The sequence below is a fragment of the Epinephelus fuscoguttatus genome, linkage group LG6, assembly GCF_011397635.1.
Source record: "Epinephelus fuscoguttatus linkage group LG6, E.fuscoguttatus.final_Chr_v1".
Taxonomy (NCBI): Eukaryota; Metazoa; Chordata; class Actinopteri; order Perciformes; family Serranidae; genus Epinephelus; species Epinephelus fuscoguttatus.
Window position 1 is genome coordinate 21,510,409 of NC_064757.1, and position 25,693 is coordinate 21,536,101.

Consider the following 25,693-nt stretch of genomic DNA (forward strand, 5'->3'; position numbering starts at 1 on the left):
AATAAGGTGACAATAAAGTCATTAAATCACCACAAATGAAAAAATACAAGCACAATTTTCTTTTCTTTAGCTAAAAATTGCCAACAGATCCAAATGAACTCCTTCTTTCCCTCTACCACACCTATTAAACAGCCAGCCAAGAGAAGCTTCAGCAGGAGTCTCTCCCACACATGACCAATGACTTCGACAATATCTGATGTCAAGTATGCATCATCTCCATTCAGCTTAATTACTCTCATTTTTTCCACATCTGAGGCCAAAACCTAACAAAGAGCTCTCTATCCTCCCGACGTCTAAACAACCAATCATGCAAATAAGCGTGGTGGGCGAGGGTGAAATTTCCTGTAATTGTTACTGGAAAAACAAATCACCCAATAGCACGCCTTACTGCATTGGATTAGTACATGGAGGAAACATCTATAGGAGGCAAAGAGCTCTCGTGTAATTTAAATCAGGCTCCAATTTTATCAGTACCTTTAGTTAAATACCAAGATGCTTGAAAAAAAGACAGACAGTGGTCGTGGTTGGATTATCATATTTGTATTTCAATAACATGACGACAGTTGTTTCCAACTATCTGCAGAGCACGAACAACAGTAACAGAAGTGACAAAGATAATTTATGGCAATGTATCAAAATTATGAAGGACACTGGTCATATTCTGACAAGTGTACAAAGACACCAGCAGTCATGAAGGCACACTGCACCCATATGGTCCTCACAAGCCTGTTTGTTGTCCAACAGCGTTTTTTAACTGGCAGCACACACACATACATATGAATGCTTTTGTTTCAGGATATGGTGCTTTAAAGGGAATGTAACCATGAGGTTATTTCTGGAAGTTGCAACAAGTAGTAAGTATTAATACTTCTAGACACAGAGAAATAATGAAAGTAATCACATGGATTAGACACAGTTAGGCAATGTATGAGCTGTGAGGATATTAGGCAACATGACAATAAAAGGGAAAAAAAAAGTGGCAACTCATTTCACTGTCTAATTCCAGAAATTCAGACAGTAAAAATAAAAAAGGCAGCTAATGAGACATTCCCAAATGGGACAGACACTTAACTTTCAACAAGGTGACTGTTAAATAGGCACAGCAAATGAAAACACGGCAGAAAAACCAACAAAATAAACGTTGTACAAGATTGATTGTGGAAACCCATGGCAACAACAGCAAGTGGTGATTATTAATGACACAATATCTTAAACTGCAAGACACACTGGTTTCTGATAGTCCTACATACACACTAAAATTAGTCCCTCATATTTTGCATGAATATGTCTATACAGTGTGTAAGGTCCTTCTATTACCTCAGTATATCTAGCAAAGATTGTGAAGAAGCTGATCAGCCCTATCAGAGGAAACCACCAGTAAATTGCATTGATTTTAACCATGAAAATATTTACAACTATACAAGCTATACAAAGCCGAGGAGGTGAGAGCAAAGCAAAATAAGGGATTAATATCCTTATAGTCATGACTGCATACATACTGTACATTACACTAAATCAAATTAGAATTTACAGAATGTTTTTACAGTGGACTTGAGGAAGGACGTGCGCTCAGAGTGCTGCTGAAGGATCTGAGGTCCTCCATGAGTAGACACAGATTTATAAACTGGAGAAACACAACTAAAAAAATCTAGGTGCTTTAGCACAACACTGTACTATCTTAGTATCAGTGTATCTTTAAAGTGGAAATACACACGTACTTGCTTTAACTTATGATAATGAAGTAAATGTTGACTGCATGATGTAGTGGCTAAAAAATAATGACCCCATTGCTGTTTAGACTGGTTCCCTAATACAGTTCTGCAGGGATGGTGTTTTTCTTTAGGCTGATGTGGAAGTTAGCGTCACCCTGGTTCCCTCGTCAAAAAGTCAATGGCATTTTTCCATTGGATTTTGCATTATTGCAGAAAAAAACAAAAGTTTATGATGCTTACAGGGTGTGTTCAGCAAGGTGATCGTCACAAATGAACACCACTTTCATGATTTTTGAAAGCTAAATACAATCGTCAGAGGTAACAAGCTAACGTTAGGCTATAAACAAACTACACCGCGGTCACATGACTTAACTTCAACACCAAAACAAGGCTGTACAGCCGTGTTCCTTGTGATGACATTCTGTTGTGGCAAACTTTTTTAAGCTGCCGAAAGGCTTCAAAATTCACGAGTAGGGTATTTACTGATGTACTCTATCTCTTATATCTTATACTTGTGTTAACTGTTAACCACAGACCTTATTTCAGACATCTGAAAAAAATCCATTCAAATAACCCACTGACTTTCAGACGAGGGAACCAGGAGTGCAATAATGCTAATTCATTTCCAGGTTTAAGGACTCATTCCTGCACCACCTATAGCATTGCTTTCACTATGCAATTCTGTCGGCCACTGGGTACGAGCTCCTGGAAAAACGAAGGCTCAATTTATACTTAAGTAACTGTGGAAAACAAAATGCAGTGTGCTTTGTGTCGTTGGTAGTTATAGGCTTTGAGGAAAACGTAAAGCGATGAGGGGGGAAAGTTGATATGTCATCTACTCCCACTTTAACAAATATCAAAATCCTCATGAAACTGGTGAGGATGTTTCTATGTTTCCTACGGTGCATCCACTGTAGAGTGAGGGAAAACCAAAAAACTTAAAATATATCTATCTTACGGAAAACAAATGGAAGAAGAGGTTAAGTGGTCCACCCAGAGGTCAAACATCACCACTTCTTTTCCCTGCTGGACTTTTCATTTCTTTCAGCCTTCCTTTGAACTTTGCTTCTTCCTCATTAAACACCGCTTCATAGCATTCCATCCATAACCACATACATGCGCTCAACCTTTTTAAAAATCCTCACACATGCACTTTTCCTTCTCTTTCAGACCAGCATCTTTGAAATCTATCATCATTACGCTCCTGTAAAATAGTCTCTTTGATAATTATATAGTCATTCCATTAATTATTAGGTTATTTTCCATTCAAACTATAGTTCAGCTGGATAACATTTTTTTTCATTTGAGGACGTTGAGTCAGATTCAGAACTGCACCTTTCATCTACAGGCTGTTCCTCCTCCGATCATAAGGCTGGATCAGGGTTGACAGGTCAGGGGTTAGGCAGGAGTCGAGTTTTTCTCACTGGCCAGACTGGGTTTGGGGTCTGGTCTGTGGGGTTTGTGCTGAGGGCTGCTGCGAAGGTTGTCATCCATCTACAGCACAAGATGTCAAGTTAAGTTAGAGCGCACATGCACGAGCAGAAAATAATGTGACAATGATTCAGTGAGAGACACTACTTTTAGTACAGCTGAGACTGTACCTGCCAAACGCAACCATGAACCCATGCAAAGACGATAAAAGGAAAGCAGAAGCACCTTCTCTATCAAGTTGGACTCTTTGTTTACAAGCTGAGTTAGTTTCTGCAGGTTGGCATCCATTGTTTCCTGAACAGGTGGAGGAGGACCTGCAGAGAGATTACACAGTAACGACCCCCACAGAGGAAGAAGGAGAAAGCCGAGAGAGCCAGTGGAAGAGAAACAGTGTTAGGTCAATAGAGCAGATACAAAGAGCAAGCATGCAGTCAAAGGAGAGGGAATATGCTGATGATGTTAGTTGTTTTGTGTTCATGAAAAGCAAAACTTCTCCTTCATCTTTGTGGGTTAATTTCACCAAGCTACAGCCCCAAGAGTGCGAGTAATTTCAGTGTGTGCAGCAATCTTACAAGGGTGGTCAGAGCTGAAGTAGACTGCGAGGATGTTGTCACAGAAGCTTGTGAGGTTGTCCAGCTGTCTGAGGTGGCTCTGCAGAGGACTGCTGGGGAGACCCGCTTTGTAAATTGGAGCCAGAAAACCAAATGCAAAGGCATCCAGACTGGTCGGCCTACAAACACAAGCAAAAATAAATGTAGATAAATCCCAATATACAGATCAAAATTTAGTCTATTGCTTACTGTGATTAATGGTTGTCACTTGGCCAACTGAATTTTTATTGAGAAAAACTAACGCTGGCACAGACTCCTGACCACAAATCTAATAAAAATATGACCACAAATCTAATAAAAATAGTAATAAAAATCATTTCCATCTTAATTTTTGGGGCTTTTTCATCCTCTCTCTTTTCTTTTCTAATAGTGTTGCACCTGCATGTCTTTCAAATGACATTAAACAACTTACAAGTTGCCAAAGAAGTAGTTTGCCGTTCCCAGTCTGTAGGAGAGGAGATTCAGGCACTCTTTAGCATCACTGTAGATCTGAGGCAGACAGTGGGAAAGATTTACAGTTTGAGAAAACTTTGCAGTCACAGGGATGACACAACATGTGAGTGATGAATCAGACAAGTCAACATTTACCTTTCCCTCTACCTCAGTGATTCTGTGCAGCGGCGCCTCTCCTTTGGTTAGAAGGATGCGGGAGAGGGCGATGTTGGCATGGCGATTAGGAACGAGAAAGTTAAGAGGGAAAGGCGAGCGAGAGGCAAACCATGGCCGTGTCAGATTGGCGTAGTTTTCTGCATCCACCCAAAACGTGTGCAGCTGTGGGACAGAAAGCATCACTTTAAATATTACCAGTATTTACACAGAAGTTCTTGTCAAAGAAAAGCAGAAGAGAGATGGTGATACCAGAGCTGGTCGTAGTTTCTCTTCAAGCAGAGCGATGTATGCCATTGTGTCTGCTCCTTGTCTGGCTGAAAGCTCATAGTCTGCATTAAACCTCTGGAACAAAAAAGGAAAAATCAAAAATATTACAGTAAATCTACTGAATCTGCTGAATGGGTTCACAGACATAATGACCAAGTGATGAATAGTGAGCTTTCCTGGCATTCATTCTTACATGTTTCCTCAGAAAGTTGAGAATCTGTGTAGGTTCTTGAACTGCAGAGTCTCCACACAGCAACTCTGGGACTGTCCCTGCAGGTTGAACGACAGGAGGAAGACATTACATCTGGCACTGCATCTGCATTAACATGTTATTAAGGTCTTGTCGTGTACGATGCAATGTGTGTATCTACAATTTACATGAATTTGTTTCATTTTGTAACCAAATTTGATGCATAAAACTTAAACCCATGCTTTAAATCTGTGTTTTTCCACTTTTACTGGCACATTTTTGGATCCACAAAACTTTCATGACTTGAACGATTAACGTATTGGAGCTGTCAAGTTGTCATGTTACTTTTAAGTGTGCTTGCTGTTGTAATGTGTTATTTTCAAGAGCATTAAGAAAGCTCCAAATGGATAATATGCATATATTTTACAAACGTGTACAATTAAAAGCACTGTATTTATTTGTTAAACATTCCTATGTTAGTAATAGAATTCTCCGTCGACCTATGTATATATCAAGCTATCCCCATCTGGATCTCAATGTTATGCAATTCAGGTTTATGTGAAGCTGCAGCCCACCTGTTAGAGTTTTCCATGTCCAGTCTATGGGAGAAACTGTGATTTTTGCACCTGAAAACTTGGCATATGCCTGAAAGAAAAAAACACACACTTGAATCAGAAGAGATTAAAATGAGATGGCCAAAAGTGCATTTATGATCTCAGAGTCTGCCAAAGATGTTAGCTGTGACTACTGATCCAAATACAAAGTACTTGGCTCCAGTGCAGGACCATAATAGTGCAATCAAGGCTGAGCTTTGTATGATATCAGTCTTGTAATACTGGTGAACGCTTGCTGCAATCAAAGTTCCTTCAGTAGGAATTTGGCACTGACTCTTAATACAGATTTAGCACAAGTGAAACAGTTTCATTTATAGTAAGAGGAAAAACAAAGCAAGCTAAAAAGCAAACAACAACAAACAGAAAAAAAAAACAAAAGACAAAAAGATGCTGCAATTAGGGCTGCAACAATTAATTATTTTCATTATTGTTTAGGGTATAAAAATGTCAAATATTAGCAATAACTAGCTATCACAATTTTCTGGAGTCCAATGTGAGGTCTTCAAATGCTGTATTTTATCTGACACCAAAAGATGTCCAGTTCACAAGGATATAAAACAGAAAAAACAGCAAATCATCACTTTTGAAGAGATAGGACCAGCAAATCTTTGGCATTTTGTTAATTTTCTGTTGGATTTAACTCTAAAATACATGTTGCATTAAAAAAAAAAAACATGGGGAGAAAGAGATGCGCAATGAAAGAAGTGACCCAAAAAATAGCAAGAAATGAGTAACAACAAAATAAAATAATAAACAAAAAAATTGTAGAAAAATAAATAAATAAATAAATAAAATTTAAAAAAGGAAAAAAAGTTTGAAACAAATCTACAAGAAAATGACCTGAAAAGAGTGCTTACAAATCATAATAATTCTGTAACATAATTTTAATATGTAATAGTACTAATTATTATTAATATCATAATTCTTTCATATTTTTTTCTATTAAGTAATTTTCTATTTTAAAATTAGTTATTTTTATTTATTTATGTTTTTTTTGTTTGTTTGGGGTTTTTTTGCAATTTGTGGGATATTTCTTGCCAAGTTGCTCATTGCCTTTTTTCCCATGTTTTTGAAAGAAACACACCAATTTGCTCAGGGTTCAAAGGTTTAAATTCTTGCAAGAAAAGTGATGTAGCTCCAGGTTTCAAAGGGTCACTGCTAAATACCTGTGCATCAGGTACACCAGGTGCAAAGATGGAAATAAGTTCAGGACTATGCCTGACAAACTGTGACATGTTGTACTTTATAAATACATTAAGACTCCTATCAATAAACCAATGCAAACCAAAATAAAACACATTATTATCACTGAGTAAATGCCTAAAAGATGACTCCTTTATACAGTCAATGTGTCATCTGGGTATGAACATTAGGGAAAGTGTCACCCTGTGGTCAGAGTTGTAACTGCATGGACATGCTAACAGATAACAACACGATAAACAGCGAGCAAACAACTTAATGTTATTTTTCTGACATGTTATTACTGCCTCGGCCACCGTCGATAGATTCGCGGGGAGAAACAGAGGAATGTACCCAGATAAATCACAATCAGAGCCTCAACAAGCTGACCTTGAAGTACCACATTTCTGTTAGCTATGACACAGAGACTTCTGACTTTATAATGAAGGACAGGGCATGCAGTCAGCAAATGTAATGTCGCAGCTGTGCAAACACACAACTGAGCTGGAAATATTATTTTCTGTCCTGCACATCGAGCTGAGCACGAGCAGCTAGCCCCACCAGCCAACTGCAGCTGGCATGTTAGCATGGAAGCTAACCAGAGAGGTACACAGAGAAGACGCAGAGAAAAGCGGAGAGGAAACATTTCGTCTTAAAGGCAGGTCTGGATATAATGGCCGTGTTTTTTCACAAGCAGGCGACAACCTTACCAGAACTATGAGAGACTCGCTGTGGACAGAAGGCAAACCCCAGTCTCCTCCCCAGCATCTCAGCTCCATGGCAGCCGCCATGTTTTGGTTCATGGAAGGAGCTGGTGACGTCACGCGGTACCTGTCACAGCAGAGCGTGCAGAGGTGAAGAAATCAAAATAATGAGGTGACACATGGATGTGGATATTTATGTCTCTTTAAAATGACTGCTGTTTTTGAGAATGTATCTTTATGTCATCAATTATAATAATCAAAAACTCATTAACTGTTTGTAATGATGGAAAAAAAGATAGAACTGAAAGTAATGGTGAGGCACTCTTGACTCCTGGCAACAACTCTGCATGCTGCACCGTTATGAGAGGGGGCACAAAAATAGTTAACACAATGAGAAATGCATTAACACAAAACAACATAAGAACATGTAATAACAAAGGACCATCTGCTGAGGAGGATTGTGTGATCCATCCAAGGCTCCAGAACAGCTACTAATGGACTTTGTGGTTTGCCAACCAAAGTCATGCTCTGAACTCTCAGTCTCAAAGGTATTGATTACTTTGGAGTAATAGGAGAAAACCCCCCTGATTAGAATGCATTTATAAAATGGCCTGTGTGCAGATATACAGAAGGGAAATTGACCCTCACCCACTGGCCCAAAACACAAGTCAAGTCAATTACATTTTTGTTTATGTTGCCCAATATCACAGTTATGTCTCTCAGGGCTTGACATGCTGTACACCCTTCATCTGTTAGTTAGTTAGTTAGTCAGTCAGTCAGTTAGTTAGTTAGGTAATGGCTAGTTAGATAATGCTTAGTTAATTGTTAGTTAACAGTTAACTGTCAGGTGGTTAATAGTTACTTATTTATTAGTTATTTTGTTAATGAATACTTGGTTGATTGTTCATTAATAGTTAGTCAGTCAGTCAGTCAGTCAGGTAGGTAGGGAGGGAGGGAGGGAGGTAGATAGGTAAGTAGGTAATGGTTAACAATGGTTAATAGATTAACTGTCAGGTAGTTTAAATACTTGGTTAATTGTTCATTAATAGTTAGTTGACAGTTAATAAGTTAATAGTTGGTTAATAGCCAGTTAGGTCACATTTGGTTGGTTAGGGTTAGTTAGTTAGTTAGTTAGTTTGTTAATGGCTACTTATTTAATACATTAACATTACATAATACATTAATTAGTTATTTAGTTACTTAGTTACTTACTTAGGTAATTCGTAGTTAGTTGATGCTTAGTTAATTGTTAGCTATAGTTAACTGTCAGGCAGTTTATATTTATTTATTAGTTAAGTAGTTAATGAATATTTGGTTGATTGGTTATTAATAGTAAGTTGACAGTTAATAAGTTAATAGTTTGTATAGCCATTTAATTAGTTAGTTAGTTAGTTAGTTAGTTAGTTAGTCAGGTAGGTAGGTAAGTAGGTAGGTAGGTAATGGTAAACAATGGTTAACACTTAACTGTCAGGTAGTTAATAGTCAGTTACTTAGTTATTAGTTAAGTAGTTAATGAATATTTGGTTAATTGTTCATTAATAGTTAGTTGACAGTTAATAAGTTAATAGTTTGTTAATAGCCAGTTAGGTCACATTTGGTTAGTTAGTTAGTTAGTTAGTTAGTTAGTTAGTTAGTTAGTTAGTTAGTTAATGGCTACTTATTTAAATCATTAACATTACATAATACAGTAACTAGTTTGTTAGTTACTTACTTACTTAGGTAATGGTTGGTTAGTTAGTTAATGCTTAGTTAATTGTTAGTTAAGAGTTAACTGTCAGGCAGTTTATATTTATTTATTAGTTAAGTAGTTAATGAATATTTGGTTGATTGGTTATTAATAGTAAGTTGACAGTTAATAAGTTAATAGTTTGTATTGCCATTTAATTTGTTAGTTAGTTAGTCAGGTAGGTAGGTAGGTAAGTAGGTAGGTAGGTAATAGTAAACAATGGTTAACATTTAACTGTCAGGTAGTTAATAGTCAGTTTCTTAGTTATTAGTTAAGTAGTTAATGAATACTTGGTTAATTGTTCATTAATAGTTAGTTGACAGTTAATAAGTTAATAGTTTGTTAATAGCCAGTTAGTTTACATTTTGGTAGCTAGTTAGTTAATGGCTACTTATTTAAATCATTAACATCACATAATACAGTAACTAGTTGGTTCGTTAGTTAGTTAGTTAGTTAGTTAGTTAGTTAGTTAGTTAGTTAGTTAGTTAGTTAGTTAGTTGATGCTTAGTTAATTGTTAGCTAATAGTTAACTGTCAGGCAGTTTATATTTATTTATTAGTTAAGTAGTTAATGAATATTTGGTTGATTGGTTATTAATAGTAAGTTGACAGTTAATAAGTAAATAGTTTGTTAATAGCCAGTTAGTTGACAGTTAGTAAGTTAGTTAGTTTGTTATCTTGTTAATGGCTAGTTAGTTAATGCATTAACATTATGTAAGAGTTTGCATGTTCTCCCCGTGTCAGCGTGGGTTTTCTCCGGGTACTCCAGCTTCCTCCCACAATCCAAAGACATGCAGGTTAATTGGTGACTCTAAATTGGCCGTAGGTGTGAATGTGAGTGTAAATAGTTGTCTGTCTCTATGTGTTAGCCCTGTGATAGTCTGGTGACCTGTCCAGGGTGTACCCTGCCTCTCGCCCAATGTCAGTTGGGATAGGCTCCAGCACTCCCACGACTCTCAAGAGGATAAGCGGTTATGAAAATGGATGGATAATACATTAGTTAGTTAGCTAGTTAGTTAGTTAATTAGTTGAAATGTAAAATATGAAATGTTTCACTTCACATGTGAAATTAAGTTTTCACATATTAAGATTTGCATGCATGTGCAAAGTTAAAAACATGTATTATATCATGTGAATTTTAAGATACACACATCATTTGGAAGGGTGAGCTTTGGTTTCACATCTAAAATCACAACATCCTCTATGAAGTGTTTCTGTGCACATGTGAAAGACTGCATTGCATTTTTGTAAAGGTTGAAAAGAACAGTGATGCACTGTTTGCTTCCATGTCCACAGAGACTGACTGTCTTGATCAGGAATGGAGGTCAGCATTTCATATTTGGATTTTTTATTGAGAAAAAAAAACTGTGGAACTGTTCTTATTTTCCACAACAAAAGCATGACATCTCTCTCCACTGGCTGATTGTCAGACTGTTTGAAGGCAGCCAGGTGTTTGGCGACCAGACAGCCAGACACTAACGGATACACGGTGATAATGCTCGGCGGGATGGTAAATGTCTCTGTCTTTGGCTCGGACCTGTGGCAGAGATTTTGAAATGTACTGGAGATTTGTAGGGAAAGCTTTAAGACGAGTACCAGACATCTATCATGAAATGTTTCCAGGGTCCCGAGTCTAGCCCTCTTTGTCCTTCCCTTCCCACATTCTTCAGCAGCTGGAACTTAGGGAAGGTTTGCAGAGGCATGTAGTACAAGTTAGAATAAATTACATAAAATTAAAAGCATGTGGTACACTGTTATATAATTCAGCTGGCTAACCAAAGATGAGAGATGAAATCCACATCAATAACACAAGTTCTAGATGTTTGTAAGGAACAATGGCCACCTGGAGTCAAGTTTTCCACCTTTGAGACACAGTCATAATCCATATCAGACATTATTTAGAGTTGGTTGACTGTTTACAGACAGATTTACGATACTTTTTATGCTGTTATATAAGACAGTTGACACAAAGACTCAAGGATTAAAAGCTTTATCTTGACTCTAAATGAAGTAGGGTCATAAATACATTAAAAAATACATTTTGCTCATGCAGTATAAATAATGCAGTCATTGAGAGTCTTTTTTTAGAATAAAATACAATATATAATTTCTTATTCATTGGTTTAAATATTTCTAGTATGTAGTAATACTGCTTTAGCTTTTACACACAGGGACAACATGTATCATTCGATGGAAATATAGTAGAAAGGGGACACTCCCACAAACTATTAAAATAGTCCCGACACTGTGCCACTTTCGCAACAGTAGAGTGCAAGGACACTCCCCTTTCCTTTAAAAGCTGTGCCTGTGTCCACAAAACCATCTCACCTCTGCTGAGATTTTGCTTTAACATCTGGATTTTTCCATCACTCTGTGTTGAAGCAGGTGATTAATCTGTGATTCTTGTTCTGATCCACAAGTGGAAACTAATTTTTTTTTTTTCTTCAGGGATAAATCTTCTGCTGAGGTGTGTCCCATACTGCTGCACTGAATGATGGGTGTGTGGGCCAGAGCAGCGGCTCTGTCTCTGGTGCTGCAACAGCTGGTGCTCACTGTCACAGCTCAAGGCATTAGTAAGTATTTTTCACCATCCATGCTCTTCTGGAAAACATGTGTCTTTAGACCAGCACTTGTTGGAGACCTCTTTACATCACTGTCCATTAGGTCTGTTTCAGTTACTGTCTTTTCAAATTTTGTGCATCCCTAACAATCTGTTGTCTGGTCTTACAACTTCTAATCTGCAGCAAGCCCGCAAATAACAAGGTTTGATTTGTTTGACTTTTTTGTGGCTCCAGTAACTGTCTGACCTAAATACGTAAATCAGTTTTAGATGGTAAAACACTAACTGCCATTTGAGAAAGTGCATGTGCAAAACTTTGATTTGCCTGGAATCTACACACAACTGTTTCCATAAAATTTCCTGTCACTTTGTATTATTCCTGAATTCAGCTAATGGTTGTGTGCAGTGTGTGTACTGTACGTGTGTGTGTGTGTGTGTGTGTGTGTGTGTGTGTGTGTGTGTGTGTGTGTGTGTGTGTGTGTGTGTGTATGTGTGTGTGTGTGTGTGTGTATGTGTCCGTGCATGTGTGTGAGGCAGCGGGTTACTTTGTTCCAGTGGAAAGAGTTTACTGCTGCTCCCTTTCTGCGACTCCAGTCTACCACTCTATAAAACACAGCAGGATACAAACATGAACGTGCACTTTAACACACACACACACACATATGCATGTGTTAACACACACAGGTACACTGTCACACATAATAAAGTACCACTGACTCAGCAGTAGCAATCCACAGTACACTGCAAGCCATAGCCATCAAGGCACACTGAGGAAACTCTCCATTAATAGAGACTAAAAAAGAAACTCAGCACCACTTCTAGTGTATCAGATTGAGTTCTTTCAGCAGGTACACTGAATATAAGCATCTTACAGACTATTAACTGACCACTATGCTGTATGTTCCCTCGCTGTCTGTGTTTAACTGTGCCTTTTCTCTGAACTTTTATTACAATCATGGAAGTGTTTATACGACAGTATAACGCAGGTGTTTAACTGTCCTTTCCTGTTTTAGTCTACGACCTGCTGGTGTCTCCTGACTGCCTGCCAGACTTGCTCCAAGGAAGCCTGAAGAACAAAGGGCGAGATGAGGCGTTCATCCTGTCTTCCTTCAGGCTCCACAGCAAGGCCCCCACCTCTCTCTACAGTATCATCAACCCCAAAGATAACACCAAGTACCTGGAGCTCAGTGTGCAGGCCAAACTCAGCAAGGGTGAGTGATTATATTAACACAGGTAACAGTGTCTGCGACGACTACTTAAACAGTTTAGATTATCACTACATGTTTCAGTGCTCTCCTGCTGCCGCTCTGTTTCTCTTTCATCCCTGCTTCTCTCCCTCTCTAGTTACCATTCGTTACCAGAAGACTGACGGCAGATTTGGCACAACCAGTTTCAATCACGCCTCCCTGGCAGATGGGCAAGATCACCATGTGATGCTACACGCCAGTGGTTTACAGGGCGGTCCACCTCGCCTTCACATCTATGTAGACTGCAGACTGGTGCACACTTTGGAGGATCTGCCCGCTGCATTTGGGTCACTCCCCCAAGGTCCCAACAAGGTGGCACTTAGGACACTGCAGTCTACTGGACAGGTGATTAAGAAGTTTACAGTTCAAACATTACAGCGTAATTATGAACACTGTTTGAGCGGTGCAATACCTTGACAGACATATGCCATGTGTTTTTCATTCTGATCATTCAATGTATTTATTCCTTTGTAAGGATGAACTGACAGACTTGAAGCTGGTGATAGAGGACACCATAGATAATGTGGCGACTCTGCAGGACTGCAGCGTGGATCAGCGTGAATCTCTGCAGCTGTTAAGTGAGAAGAACAGATTGCATGTGACACCTGCAGTCATTTAAACTTACACCTGGTAGACGTGTGTTGTGTGCCTAATTCTCCAATTGTGATTTGTGGGAATACCATCAGGTATCCAGGGAGGCAGGGCGGCACAGGACAAGGCCACCATGCAGGAGCTGAAGAAAATGTTTGCTGAGATGAAGGAGCTGCTCCACCAGCAGGTAACCTGTCCTGTGCCCCAGTAAGCCTTAAAATATCTTGAATTATTTTGTAAATATTATGGCTTGTAAGTCATTAATTTCATGACTCTTCTATGTGAGAGTCCACATTTCTGATACCTAATACTTAACTGTTGGCAAAATGTAGATCAACCTAACTCACTCTATTAACCATATTCCTGCAAAAAGCCTACTTCTGCACATGACTACATATTTATCTTTATACTTGACTGCAATGCTTAAATAAGAAAGATATTATTTATCCAAAAATCTGTCTTAAATTTGGTTAAAATCATCTTGAAAGGGCCTTTAAAAGCAGTAAATTTAAGTGTCTGATACCTGTTGACACTCTAGTCTCAGTCTTGTGTGTCTCACAGAGGTGAGACATTTCCTGATGGAAAGGGAAAATACAACATTTTACTGGTTCAAGATGATTTGGAAAATAAAAGTATAATACCACAGTATTTCACCATGGAGTTCTAATTGAAACAGTTCAATAATCTGATGATGTTTTTGCCACCTTTATGGTTGCTTTTTAATTATGAAGTATTTTTAGAGAACCTTTAGTAGCAGAAAATATGGAGAGGTCCCCAGTTGTTTAGAGGAGTTCCCTACTTATTAAAGTGAAAGAATGTGGGCTGATTCACAACCATTTGGAATTTCCTTTTTCTTCGGGATAAGATTGGTTTCGCAATAAAATCAGCAATTTCTTGTGAAAAGTAAGAATCCAGACCGAGAGGACCTGCTGGAGCTCTCTCGTTTCAAGACTTTATGTAACCTCAGCGACAGACAGCTGAGTAAAAGTGAAATTCACCTCAGCAGCAGTTAGAAGTGGATGATTTCAGACGCTCATTTAAAGCAGAGGATTTGTTAGGAGATAAGGCATCAAACAGGGAGCCTGAGGCGATGAAATGCTCGTTATATAGCTCAGCATCTCAGACTTGTCGGACACACGGAGAGAATTCTTTATGTATGGAAACTGATCACTGGAGCTTGCCTTAGCAGACACACATTTTATAGCTTTTTAAAACTTCTGGGTCTCATACAGACCTTTAATAGTTACTGAAACATATGATTCAGATTTGGCTTTAATGATATAAGCTGTAAAGTGCTAACACAACTACCCGGGCAGCACAGTTTGTCCTGACTAACAGTTCACACTCTGCTTCTTTCTGGTTCAGATTAAGGAGACAACTTTTCTTAGGAATACCATCGCAGAGTGTCTCGCCTGTGGTAAGCACTACAAAAATGATGATCATTTATACAGAAATCATGACACTATACTGTCAAAGTGACATTTTAACCAGCTGCTTTAATATCTGCCCATGTGTGCCCACAGGTCTTGGGGGCAATCCAACTAACCCAGCTCAAACTCCAGATCCTGGGCAGTTTGTCATGCGGCCTCAGCCTCTGACCCAGTGTCCACCTGGGACCTGTTTCAGACAGAGCATGTGCATCCCTTCAGAGTCGGGGGGTTTCCAATGTGCCCCCTGTCCTGATGGATATACAGGAGACGGGGTACGCTGTGATGACGTAGATGAGGTATGGATTATATGTTTCCTTATGTGTCCTTATGTAACCAGTTGTAGTTATCATTTGTTCACCATGTTTTTTGTGTGTGTGTCTCAGTGCCAGTTTAGCCCATGTTACCCTGGTGTCCTGTGTGTGAACACTGCTCCCGGTTTCCGCTGTGAGAAATGCCCTCTGGGATACAGCGGACCAGAGTTAAATGGAGTGGGAGTGTCCTATGCCAAGTCTAACAAACAGGTACAACAAACAACATTAATACACTGTATGGAAAACACTCATCTGTTTGATTTATCTGTACCTGTTAGAAGAATGTAAGTCTTTTTCTTATATACTAAGTTTTATCAGGACGGCACAGTGGGGCAGTGGTTAGCATTGTCGCCTTACAGCAAGAGGGTTCCTGGTTTGAACCAAGGTTGGGGGGCCCTTCTGTGCGGAGTTTGCATTGTGGGTTTTCTCCAGGTGCTCTGGCTTTTTTCCACAGTCCAAAGACATGCAGATTAATTGGTGATTCTAAATTGTCCGTAGGTGTGAATGTGAGAGTGAATGGTTGTCTGTCTCTATGTGTCAGCCCTGTGATAGTCTGGCGAGCTGTCCAGGGTGTACTCTGCCTCTCGCCCAATGTCAGCTGGGATAGGCTCCAGCCCACCGCGACCCCTAAGTGGTTACATAAAATGAATGAATGAATCAATAAACTAACTTTCATCTGTTCTTTCCAGGTGTGTGATGATATAGATGAGTGTCTGAGCCCACCAGAGAATGGAGGCTGCACTCCCAATTCACACTGCTACAACACAATCGTAAGACCACTGAAACTGCTGTATAATAAACTGTCTTGATATAGCACCTTTATACAGGAAACGCAGCACAACATGCTTTACAATAAGGAAGTTACATGCAACAGGCAATTCAGTATAACAGGATACAATGTAAAACAAAAATAAGATGAAAATAGAAGGCATAGAAGGCATCATAGCTAAATTTTAGCAAAACAATAAATCATAAAATTGGAAAACCATAAATCATAAGATCAATTAAAATTCAACAGTTTAAAAGACACAAAGAGTTTTAGCCTTAGTGAGCCGGCTCCTCTGGTATCTATATGTAGTGTGTTCCATAGCTTTGGGGTGTAATTAACAAAGGCCGCATCCTGGATTTTCATTTTGCTTCTGCTGGGAACCTCCAACACATGAGCAGCAGATGATCACAGTGTTCTTAAAGACAAATTGTTAACAAGGCAATGCAGCTTGGTTGTAGTCCATTTAGGGCTTTGTATATAAGGAGTAGGACCTTGAAATGTATTCTAAATGTTATCTTAAATGAGAGTGTGGTTATCATCACACTGTCTTGGTTTCTGACTCTGTACTCTCCTCACCAGGGCTCCTTCCGCTGTGGAGAGTGTAAAACTGGCTTCACAGGTGACCAGACACGTGGATGTCATGGCACCAGGCTTTGCCCCAACGGTCAGCCCAGCCCCTGTGACATCAATGCTGAGTGTATCTTAGAGAGAGATGGCAGCATTAGCTGTGTGGTAAGAATTTAGTCAATACTGACATCATGTTCAGCTGTACGCATCCCCCTGGATCTTGAATGAAAACCTGTGCTGTTTCTCATTACATCATTTACATGAAATGTCATGATGTGCTTTTTCCTTCTTATGTGTGTGTTAGTGTGGTGTTGGCTGGGCAGGTAATGGCTACGTGTGTGGAAAGGACACAGATATTGACGCATATCCTGACAATAAACTTCAGTGCAGAGATGGCAACTGTAAGCAGGTACTCATTAATACACCCCTGCACTCTCTTACATGTAATTCATGTTGGTATTATAAATTAATGCTACATGTGTTTTTGCTGTGTCGTTTCCAGGATAACTGTGTGTTTGTGCCAAACTCTGGCCAAGAGGACGCAGATGGGGACGGGATGGGCGACTCCTGTGATGATGACGCAGACAGTGATGGCATCATTAACATAGATGTAGGTAACAATGAGCTCTCACATATTTTGGTGCACTGTAACAATTTTATGAAAAGGAATGAAGCTCTCGCTTTGAAAACAATTTTAAATCAGTCAATAATTAAGTAAATAAATAAGTAACAAAATAGAAGAATATACCAGCTAGAAAAAGAGATTAATAAAAATAAATAAATAGATAGATACACAATAATAATAAATCAGTTAAAACCCAGACTACAAAGGTAGGTCTTGAGTTTGCTTTTAAAAACATCAACACTCTCTCAGGTCTTCTGGCAGACTGTTCCACAGATGTGGACCATAGTTATGAAATGATGAACTTTGTGGATTATTAAAAGGCCATGGCGAGAAGACCTGAGGGTTCATAAGATAAAAGCAAATCTGATAAATAGGTATGACTAAGATCATTAAGAGCTTTATAAACCAATAAAATGATCTTGAAATCAATTCTGAAGCACACAGGACTCCAATGCAGAGACTTTAAAATTGGTGTAATGTGTGCTCTCTTTCTGGTCCTTGTCAGCACATGTGAAGCTGAGTTTTGTAAAAACTGTAACTGAGTAATGTTTTTCTTAGGAAGACCAGAAGGTAGAGCATTACAGTAATCAGTTCGGCAAGTAATTAAAGCATGCATTAGTGTCTCTGTGTTGGCTTGGGAGAGAAACAGTTGCACTCTGGCAATGTTCTTAAGATAATAAGAAACAATTTTGGTTATACTTCTAATATGTGGCTCAAAACTAAGATTTCAATCAAAGATAACTATGAGGTTTTTCACCCCTTGGCAGGGTTTTAGTTACAGTTCTTGCAGTTTTGCACTGAGTTTCTCTCTCTGAGCCTAAGACGTCGGTTTTTTATCCTGCTTGAGTTGAAGAAAGTTGTCTGCCATCTAGGATTTGATATCTAAAATACAGTTAAAAAATGCATTAACTGGACCTGAGTCATCGGGAGACACAGCGATGTACAGCCGTGTATCATCAGCATAACTATGGAAACTGATGCCATGTCTCCTGATGACATTTCCAAGTGGCAGCATGTAAAGATTAAAAAGTGTTGGACCTATAATTGAGCCTTGGGGGACCCCACAATCCATTTAATAGCTTATTGATGAACATACATCCATTGTTACATAAAACTCTCTGTCAGAAGGATTAAAACCAATTAAAAACAGTACCAGAGAGGCCAACCAGATTGTGAAGTCTAGCTAAACAATTGAGTGGTCAACTGTATCAAAGATTATATGTCATAACCTGGCTCTTGGGCCATGACAAATATGTGAGATGCATGATTTTAAGCAAAAGGGAATTAAGGATAAACTAAGGAAGGCTGATACATCATAGGGAGAAAGAGCAAATAAGTGACAGAGCATAAATCTGGGCCCACACAAAGCCCTGATTACCAGTCCATCTCGCACTCAACCCAGCTCAACATCCAGATAATACTGGCTAACAGCAGGGGTCGCAACAAATAATCAGAAAAAAAATTTGAGAAACACAACACTGTACAGTAAACCTTATTTTTCTGTCCTAGGACAACTGTTGGCTCATTCCGAATGTGGACCAAAAGAACAGCGATAAGGATCTCCATGGTGACGCCTGTGACAACTGCAGATTGGTCGACAATCCCTCACAGAGGGATACTGATCAGGACGGGCTGGGAGATGAATGTGATGATGACATGGATGGGGATGGTGAGTGTGTTTGTTATTATTTAACAGTCAAAAAATCTCATAATTTTGGTCACAGTGATCAAAACAGTTGGACAGTCATTTCTGTAGGAGGTGTAGCAACTGCACCACTACTGCTTTTATTGCATCAGTTTGAGTTAATACATTTGGAAACACATTGTGAAACCAAATGGCAATAATCACGTTTGACACCTACCGTGTCTGTGAAGGCTGTCCAAACTGCATACTGCCAGGACAAGAATAGAAGCTTTACAGTCCTGCTGGTGGAAAGTGTGGACATTTTTTCACTGAACTGGCAGCTCTTTATCTGTTTAAAATAGTCTCCTGGTCTTGTTTGTGTCTGTTTCCAATTCACATCCCCTGCTGGTTAGATCACTGGCTTTCAGCGAAACAACCCAAGCCTCATTAAAGAAAACCCAAAACATTAAAAAACCCCACTAGAGAACAGTGTTAAATGTTGAAATGTTCCAACTGGAATCATAAGTGTTGTCTCACATACTTCACTTGATTGCCCCTTTTAGAGCACCTCTCATTTGTTCCATTGGAAACACATTGTTTACCTCTTGCCTTTGTGTGTGAGCCTGGACGTTTAACTTTATATGCGTATGCATGTTCCATGTTTAGACTCTGTTTGTTGACTCGTGTTCATTCAGTTTGGCAGAGCTCCAGCCCCTTGATCATTTGGTTATGTCTTTAACTCCAAGGCTGGATTTCTAAGCGCTTGGTCATGTCTGTCTCGTTTCTGAAAAGCATTTTTTCCACGGTAAGCCTCCGCCAGGCATTGAAGGCCACTGGAAACTATTTCACCTTCGTCTTAAACAAACACTGCCATCTGGTGATGCGTTTGACAGACCGTGTCTGGCTGCGTTCTGTCAGGCTTTTCTGATTTTCCTGTCAACGCTTTTACACATAACGCAGAAATAAAAGTGCTGAGGTGTTTATGTCCACAGGCTTGAAGAATATCCTGGACAACTGCCAGCAAATCCCCAACCCAGACCAGAGCGACAGAGACAATGATGGGGTGGGAGATGTCTGTGACAGCTGTCCTGATATGGCCAATCCCAACCAGGTAACAAACCAAACAACAAACTGACAAAAAGATTCATCTGCTCCCATAACTCTGACCAGCAGTGTGTATTTTGTCACCCTGCAGTCCGACTCCGATGATGACCTCGTAGGAGACACCTGTGACGACAACATAGACAGGTAGAGTCTATTATCATGACCTGTGGTATGAATAGAAGAAGATGATATACTTTATTAATCCCAACTCAGTTTTTTTCATGTATATAAATGTGTGTATATATAGGCATGTGTATTTATATAAAGAAAGTTTTGCCATTTGTTTAACCTGCTCTACCTTCTCTTTGTCAGTGATGGTGATGGCCACCAGAACACAAAAGACAACTGTCCCACAATCATCAACTCCTCTCAGCTGGACACCGACAAGGATGGAATGGTTTTAATCTCTTCTGTCATACTTAACTTAAAGGACTACTTCACCCCCCAAATGACCATTTCTATATCAATTATTCACCCTGTGTTTCGTTGAATTCAGTAATTTTAGACCAGTTCTCTTTTATTATTTTGTGACTTTGGTGTTTTAATCAGTCGGTTCAGATTCAGTTAGGTTGCACAATGACACAAACAAACTACCAGTCGATGCAGTGGAATACTAGCAGCTCAGGTAAAGCTCAGGTTAAAAAATTTGTTTTTGTCGATGTAGTCTGGTTTTCAAGAAACCATAGATTTCAGGTCAGTTTCCTGTTAGAGAGTGTTGTCTGTTTGGAAACTACTGAGCATACGACTGGATAAATGAAACTTGGATTATACTGTGCGAGTTATGTGAGAGTTTATAAACAGACGTTTTGATATAGTTTTGCTGTTGTTAAATGTGGTCCCCTATGACTTAAAGTCATCAAGAATTTTCTCAGTTTTTGGATTCGTTGTGGTTGGGTGTGGAGTCTGAAGTGATGCGGGCACTGCACCGGACCGTCATGGTGAAGAGGGAGCTGAGCCTGAAGGCGAAGCTTTCAATTTACTGGTCCATCTACGGCCCAACCCTCACCTATGGTCATGAGCTCTGGGTAGTGACCGAAAGAATGAGGTTGCGGATACAAGCAGCTGAAATGAGTTTTCTTTGTAGGGTGGCTCGGCTCAGCCTGAGAGATAGGGTAAGGAGCTCAGACATCATGGTAGAGCTGCTGCTCCTTCGTGTCGATAGGGATCAGCTGAGGTGGTGCTGGCATCTGATCAGGATGCGTCCTCCTGTTAGGTGTTCCAGGCACGTCCCACTGGTAGGAGGCCCCGGGGCAGACCCAGAACATGCTGGATGGATTACATATCTCACCTGGCCTTGGGGTCCCATAGAAGGAGCTGGAAAGCGTTGCTGGTGAGAGGGACATCTGAGGTGCTTTGCTTGGCCTGCTGCCCCTGCGATCTGGCCCAGGTTAAGCAGATGAAAATGGATGTGGCAAATGCGCTATGACTTCAATTCATCAAGATTTTTCTCAGTTTTTGGAACTTCACTGAAAAAGTTTTCTTTACGCATTTAATTTAACATGTACAAATGGTCATTTGGGGGGGGATGAGGTGTTCCTTTAATTAATTGAATGCATCATATTTCAATAATTTATCTCATGTCTGCTGACTTTCAGATGTGTTCACACCACTCCAAATGTGCTACTTTATTTTGACAGGGAGATGAATGTGACGATGACGATGATAACGACGGCATATTGGACAACGATGACAACTGCAGACTAGTTCCCAACCCAGACCAGAAGGACACTGATAGTTAGTATCACTTCATGTTTGTTCCTGGTATGATTATGTTTTTCTGATGAGTGTTCCCCTAAGCTGTGTGCTTGTATTTCAGGGAATGGTGTTGGAGACGCATGCGAAGGAGATTTTGACAAAGACAACATCATCGACAGAATCGACCACTGCCCGGAGAACGCTGAGGTCACCCTGACCGACTTCAGAGCCTATCAGACCGTAGTACTGGATCCAGAGGGAGACTCTCAGATTGACCCCAACTGGGTGGTCCTCAATCAGGTAAGCAGGAGCCAAAGTTCAACCCCCTTTTCCTAACTCGCCTCTGTTACAGGGTATTACAGCTCACATCAGTTGGGCCCATATAACACTGTACTGTTTGTAAAATTTGATCACCATCACGAGTCCCATAATGGTACAAATAAAGTGAAGCTGCTCTCTTCTGTTCTGACAGGGTATGGAGATAGTTCAGACCATGAACTCTGACCCTGGCCTTGCTGTAGGTGAGCACAGAATACGTTCATACAGTCTTTTTTATCAACAGAACATTTCCCGTCTTCTTCAGTGTGGGGTTTTTTTTTGTCAGCTTTTTGCCTTATATGTTGTGTATTTCTTCTCTACTGTCCACATCTGCAGGCTACAAAGCTTTCAGTGGGGTTGACTTCGAGGGAACATTCCACGTAAACACTGTAACGGATGATGACTATGCTGGCTTCATCTTTGGCTACCAGGACTCCTCCTCCTTCTACGTGGTGATGTGGAAACAGACTGAACAAACCTACTGGCAGGCTGCGCCTTTCAGAGCCGTCGCTGAGCCAGGAATACAACTCAAGGTAAATGGCTTCATTTAAAGACATGATGGCTGCAAGCTACCGTGCGAGGTGCTTGTCTGGTCCTCAGAAGCAATATGGGGCTCAGTGTCTTGCCCAAGGACAGCTTGGCAGAAGGATCAATCTGCCCATGGATGGATTACTGAACGGGCCTTTACCTGCAAAATGTAACTCAAATTAACATGTACTGACTAGGAAGAGACTCAAAATGACCACAAAGACACACAAATTGAACAAAAAAGATACAAATTACCTCTAAGACACACAAAATAATTATGAAAGACACAAAATTACCCTGAAGAGACACAAAACGACTACAAAGAGAGGCAAACATAAAAAGAGATGCAAAGGGACTGCAAAAAGACACAAAATAACTCCAATAAGGGTAAAACAACCAAAAAAAAAGACACAAAATGATCTCAAAGACCCCAAAAACAACCAAAAAAGACACAAAATTACCTGTAAAAGACACAAAATGTACCTGTAAGAGAAACACTAAAAAAAGATACAAAATTACATCTAAGAGACACAAAACGACCAAAAAAGACACGAAATTATTTCTAATAGACACACAACGACCAAAAAGGACACAAAATGATTTCTGAGAGACACAAAATGATTACAAAGAGATGCAACCATAAAGAAGAGATGCAAAAGGACTGCAAAAAGACACAAAATAACTATAAAAAAGGGTAAAAACAACCAAAAAAGACAAAATTATCTCTAAGAGACACAAAACGACCAAAAAGACACGAAATTATTTCTAAGGGACACAAAACGACCAAAAACGACACATAATTATCTCTAAAAGACACAAAACAACCAATAAAGACACAAAACGACTACAGGTAGAGGCAAACATAAAAAAGAGATGTAAAAGGACTGCAAAAAGACACAAAATGACCTCAAAGACACCAAAAACAACCAAAAAAGACGCACAAGTACATGTAAGAGAAACACTAAAAAACGACTAAAAAAGTCTTAAAATTACGTCTAAGAGACACAAAACAATCAAAAAGATAAAATGATTACAAAGAGACGCAACCATAAAGAAGAGATGCAAAAAGACACAAAATAACTATAAAAAAGGGTTAAAACAACCAAAAAAGACACAAAATTATCTCTAAGAGACCCAAAATGACCAAAAGAGACATCAAATTAGCCCAAAGAGGGACAAAAGGACTACAAAGAGATGCAAACATAAAAAAGTAGGCTTAATCACCACAAAGTGTGTGTGTTGCGCCCCTATGGAGGAGAGGTGGTGGGCCTTTTGCATATCTGTGTCCAGGGGCCCTTTGTCTCATAATCCACCCATGAATCTGGCAATTCTGTGATTGTGGACACCCTGCTTTACCTCCTGAGTTTCACCTTGGGGAGGTGTGTTTCCTTCTCTCATGCTATTTGGCTCTTTATCACTAGGCTGTGAAGTCAAAGACGGGTCCTGGTGAGCACATGAGGAACTCACTCTGGCACACAGGAGACACCCCCAACCAGGTGCGTCTCCTGTGGAAGGACCCCAGGAACGTTGGCTGGAAGGACAAGGTCTCCTACCGCTGGTTCCTCCAGCACAGACCGCAGGTTGGATACATCAGGTACAAACAGACACACACCAACACTTAAAGATCTACACACTCATACTGTGTGAACTAACTGAACAAGTTCCACCTTGTGTGTGAACCAGGGCTCGCTTCTTTGAGGGCCCGTCACTGGTGGCGGACACAGGGGTAATCATTGACACCAGCATGAGAGGCGGGAGACTGGGCGTGTTCTGCTTCTCTCAGGAAAATATAATCTGGTCCAATCTGAAGTACAGATGCAACGGTGAGTGTCTGCAAGTTGAAGGCAGTCCAGTCAGCTACATAAACACTTTAATATGCCTATGAGTTTCCTTTTCTTTCTCATCCCCACAGACACCATTCCTGCTGACTATGAGGATATCAATGCCTAGAAGACAGAGTGACGCCAGAGAAGGGGAGCGATCTATCGAGGAAACAACTCCAGCTCTGCTGAAAAAGTGGATAAACGGAGCAGAGCTGCAACAGAGGTAGAGGACAGGAGTTAGAGACAGAAAGATGAATGTGAGAGGGAACATGGTGGACAGTTTTTAGTGATAGTATTTTAACTTTGTCATTGGAGTGAGGAGCTCTTTGGAAAGCATCGCATTGGGCATTATATACTTAGTGTGTAACTGAAGTCAGCGCATTCTTGTATAAATCATCAGCAGGTTCTGTGTATGTCTATGCAATATCTCACATGGGAGTTTATCAGTATTTTACCGTTAAAGATGCAGTACCTTTTGAATATGTTGCAAGTTCAATAAAATCCACAGCATTTAAGAAAACCACTAGGTTCAATGTCGTTTTTTTATTTGAGATCATTGTGACCCGTGCAGCAATGTTCTCAAATTTTTTTTTATTTCAAGACAGTACAACACTAACAAAACAAGAACAGTAAATACAGGCCAGTAAATGAATGTTGTCAGGGGTTGTTGTTGTGTGTGTTTGTGTTTGGCAGGTGAAAGGATGGGGGAGAGGGGAAAAAAGGAGGACAGTATATTAAAACTAATCCTACTTTTAGCCTATTAGTACCAATACCAATAATAATAATAAAGTAAGGGTAGGTGTACCCCCATCTGCTGGCAGCGAAGTAGTACCAGGACATCATTGGAAAACTCTAGATCAAGTCAGCAGGGAGAGTCTGGCAGGATCAACCAGGTTATTGTTGCATTTCATGGTTACTGATATTAGGTATGAGCTAAAATTTTATATTGTTACTACTGCTGTTTCCATAATGTTTTGTCTACAGTTTGCTTATTTATTTCTATTTTTATCAGTATTATTTCAGTTCTGTTGTTTCTTTATTGTGACTGATCTGTTCGGCCTTTTCTCTTCATTTTCTGTCAAAAGAAAAAATATTAGTCACCTCTAGATGCACTAAATGTTCTCATCCAGCCAAATCTGCTCTTACCCAGGTGTGCTGAATGATGAATCTCACTGTCATAAAGGAGCTATTAGCATAGGTAACGCCCCCTAAACACTGGAGAAATGCCACCAACAAAAAAAGTCTGGAGCCATCAAATGTTTTTGTATGAAAAATGACTTAACTGATTATCAAAATAGTTGCCAACTGTATAAACCATATAATAATCTAGATTTGATTAAGTAATATTCATGCATTTTTATGTTCCTCAAATTTGAAACTTTCCTTTTCCTTTGGACAAAAAGATTTCTGGATTGTGAAAACAAGATGTCTTTCTTTTCTTATCTTGGTCAAAGTGGTT

The 25,693-nt window shown here is 39.7% G+C and overlaps 2 protein-coding genes across 3 annotated transcripts; one reads left to right on the plus strand and one right to left on the minus strand.

Moving 5' to 3' along the window:
- Nucleotides 1–524: 524 nt before the first annotated feature.
- Nucleotides 525–7,432, minus strand: mtx3 (metaxin 3). 2 transcript variants are annotated; one of them, XM_049577973.1, is made up of 9 exons: nucleotides 7,324–7,432; nucleotides 5,396–5,465; nucleotides 4,824–4,900; nucleotides 4,613–4,705; nucleotides 4,343–4,525; nucleotides 4,167–4,243; nucleotides 3,716–3,873; nucleotides 3,369–3,457; nucleotides 525–3,206 (listed from the first exon to the last, which is right to left on the minus strand). In XM_049577973.1, the coding sequence occupies exons 1-9, from the start codon at nucleotides 7,414–7,416 to the stop codon at nucleotides 3,111–3,113; spliced, it is 936 nt and encodes a 311-aa protein (XP_049433930.1). In that variant the 5' UTR covers nucleotides 7,417–7,432; the 3' UTR covers nucleotides 525–3,110. The 2 variants fall into 2 exon arrangements, with proteins under 2 accessions (XP_049433930.1, XP_049433932.1); XM_049577975.1 differs by lacking the exon at nucleotides 3,369–3,457.
- A 3,931-nt stretch (nucleotides 7,433–11,363) lies between these two features.
- thbs4a (thrombospondin 4a) lies at nucleotides 11,364–24,749 on the plus strand. The gene is made up of 24 exons (XM_049577971.1): nucleotides 11,364–11,427; nucleotides 11,491–11,615; nucleotides 12,616–12,813; nucleotides 12,947–13,194; nucleotides 13,325–13,427; nucleotides 13,536–13,627; nucleotides 14,806–14,857; nucleotides 14,964–15,166; nucleotides 15,254–15,391; nucleotides 15,871–15,951; nucleotides 16,530–16,682; nucleotides 16,822–16,926; nucleotides 17,020–17,127; nucleotides 18,652–18,811; nucleotides 19,759–19,877; nucleotides 19,962–20,014; nucleotides 20,183–20,267; nucleotides 21,508–21,604; nucleotides 21,687–21,865; nucleotides 22,038–22,086; nucleotides 22,220–22,416; nucleotides 23,833–24,005; nucleotides 24,095–24,234; nucleotides 24,324–24,749. The coding sequence occupies exons 2-24, from the start codon at nucleotides 11,534–11,536 to the stop codon at nucleotides 24,359–24,361; spliced, it is 2,853 nt and encodes a 950-aa protein (XP_049433928.1). The 5' UTR covers nucleotides 11,364–11,427; nucleotides 11,491–11,533; the 3' UTR covers nucleotides 24,362–24,749.
- Nucleotides 24,750–25,693: the final 944 nt, after the last annotated feature.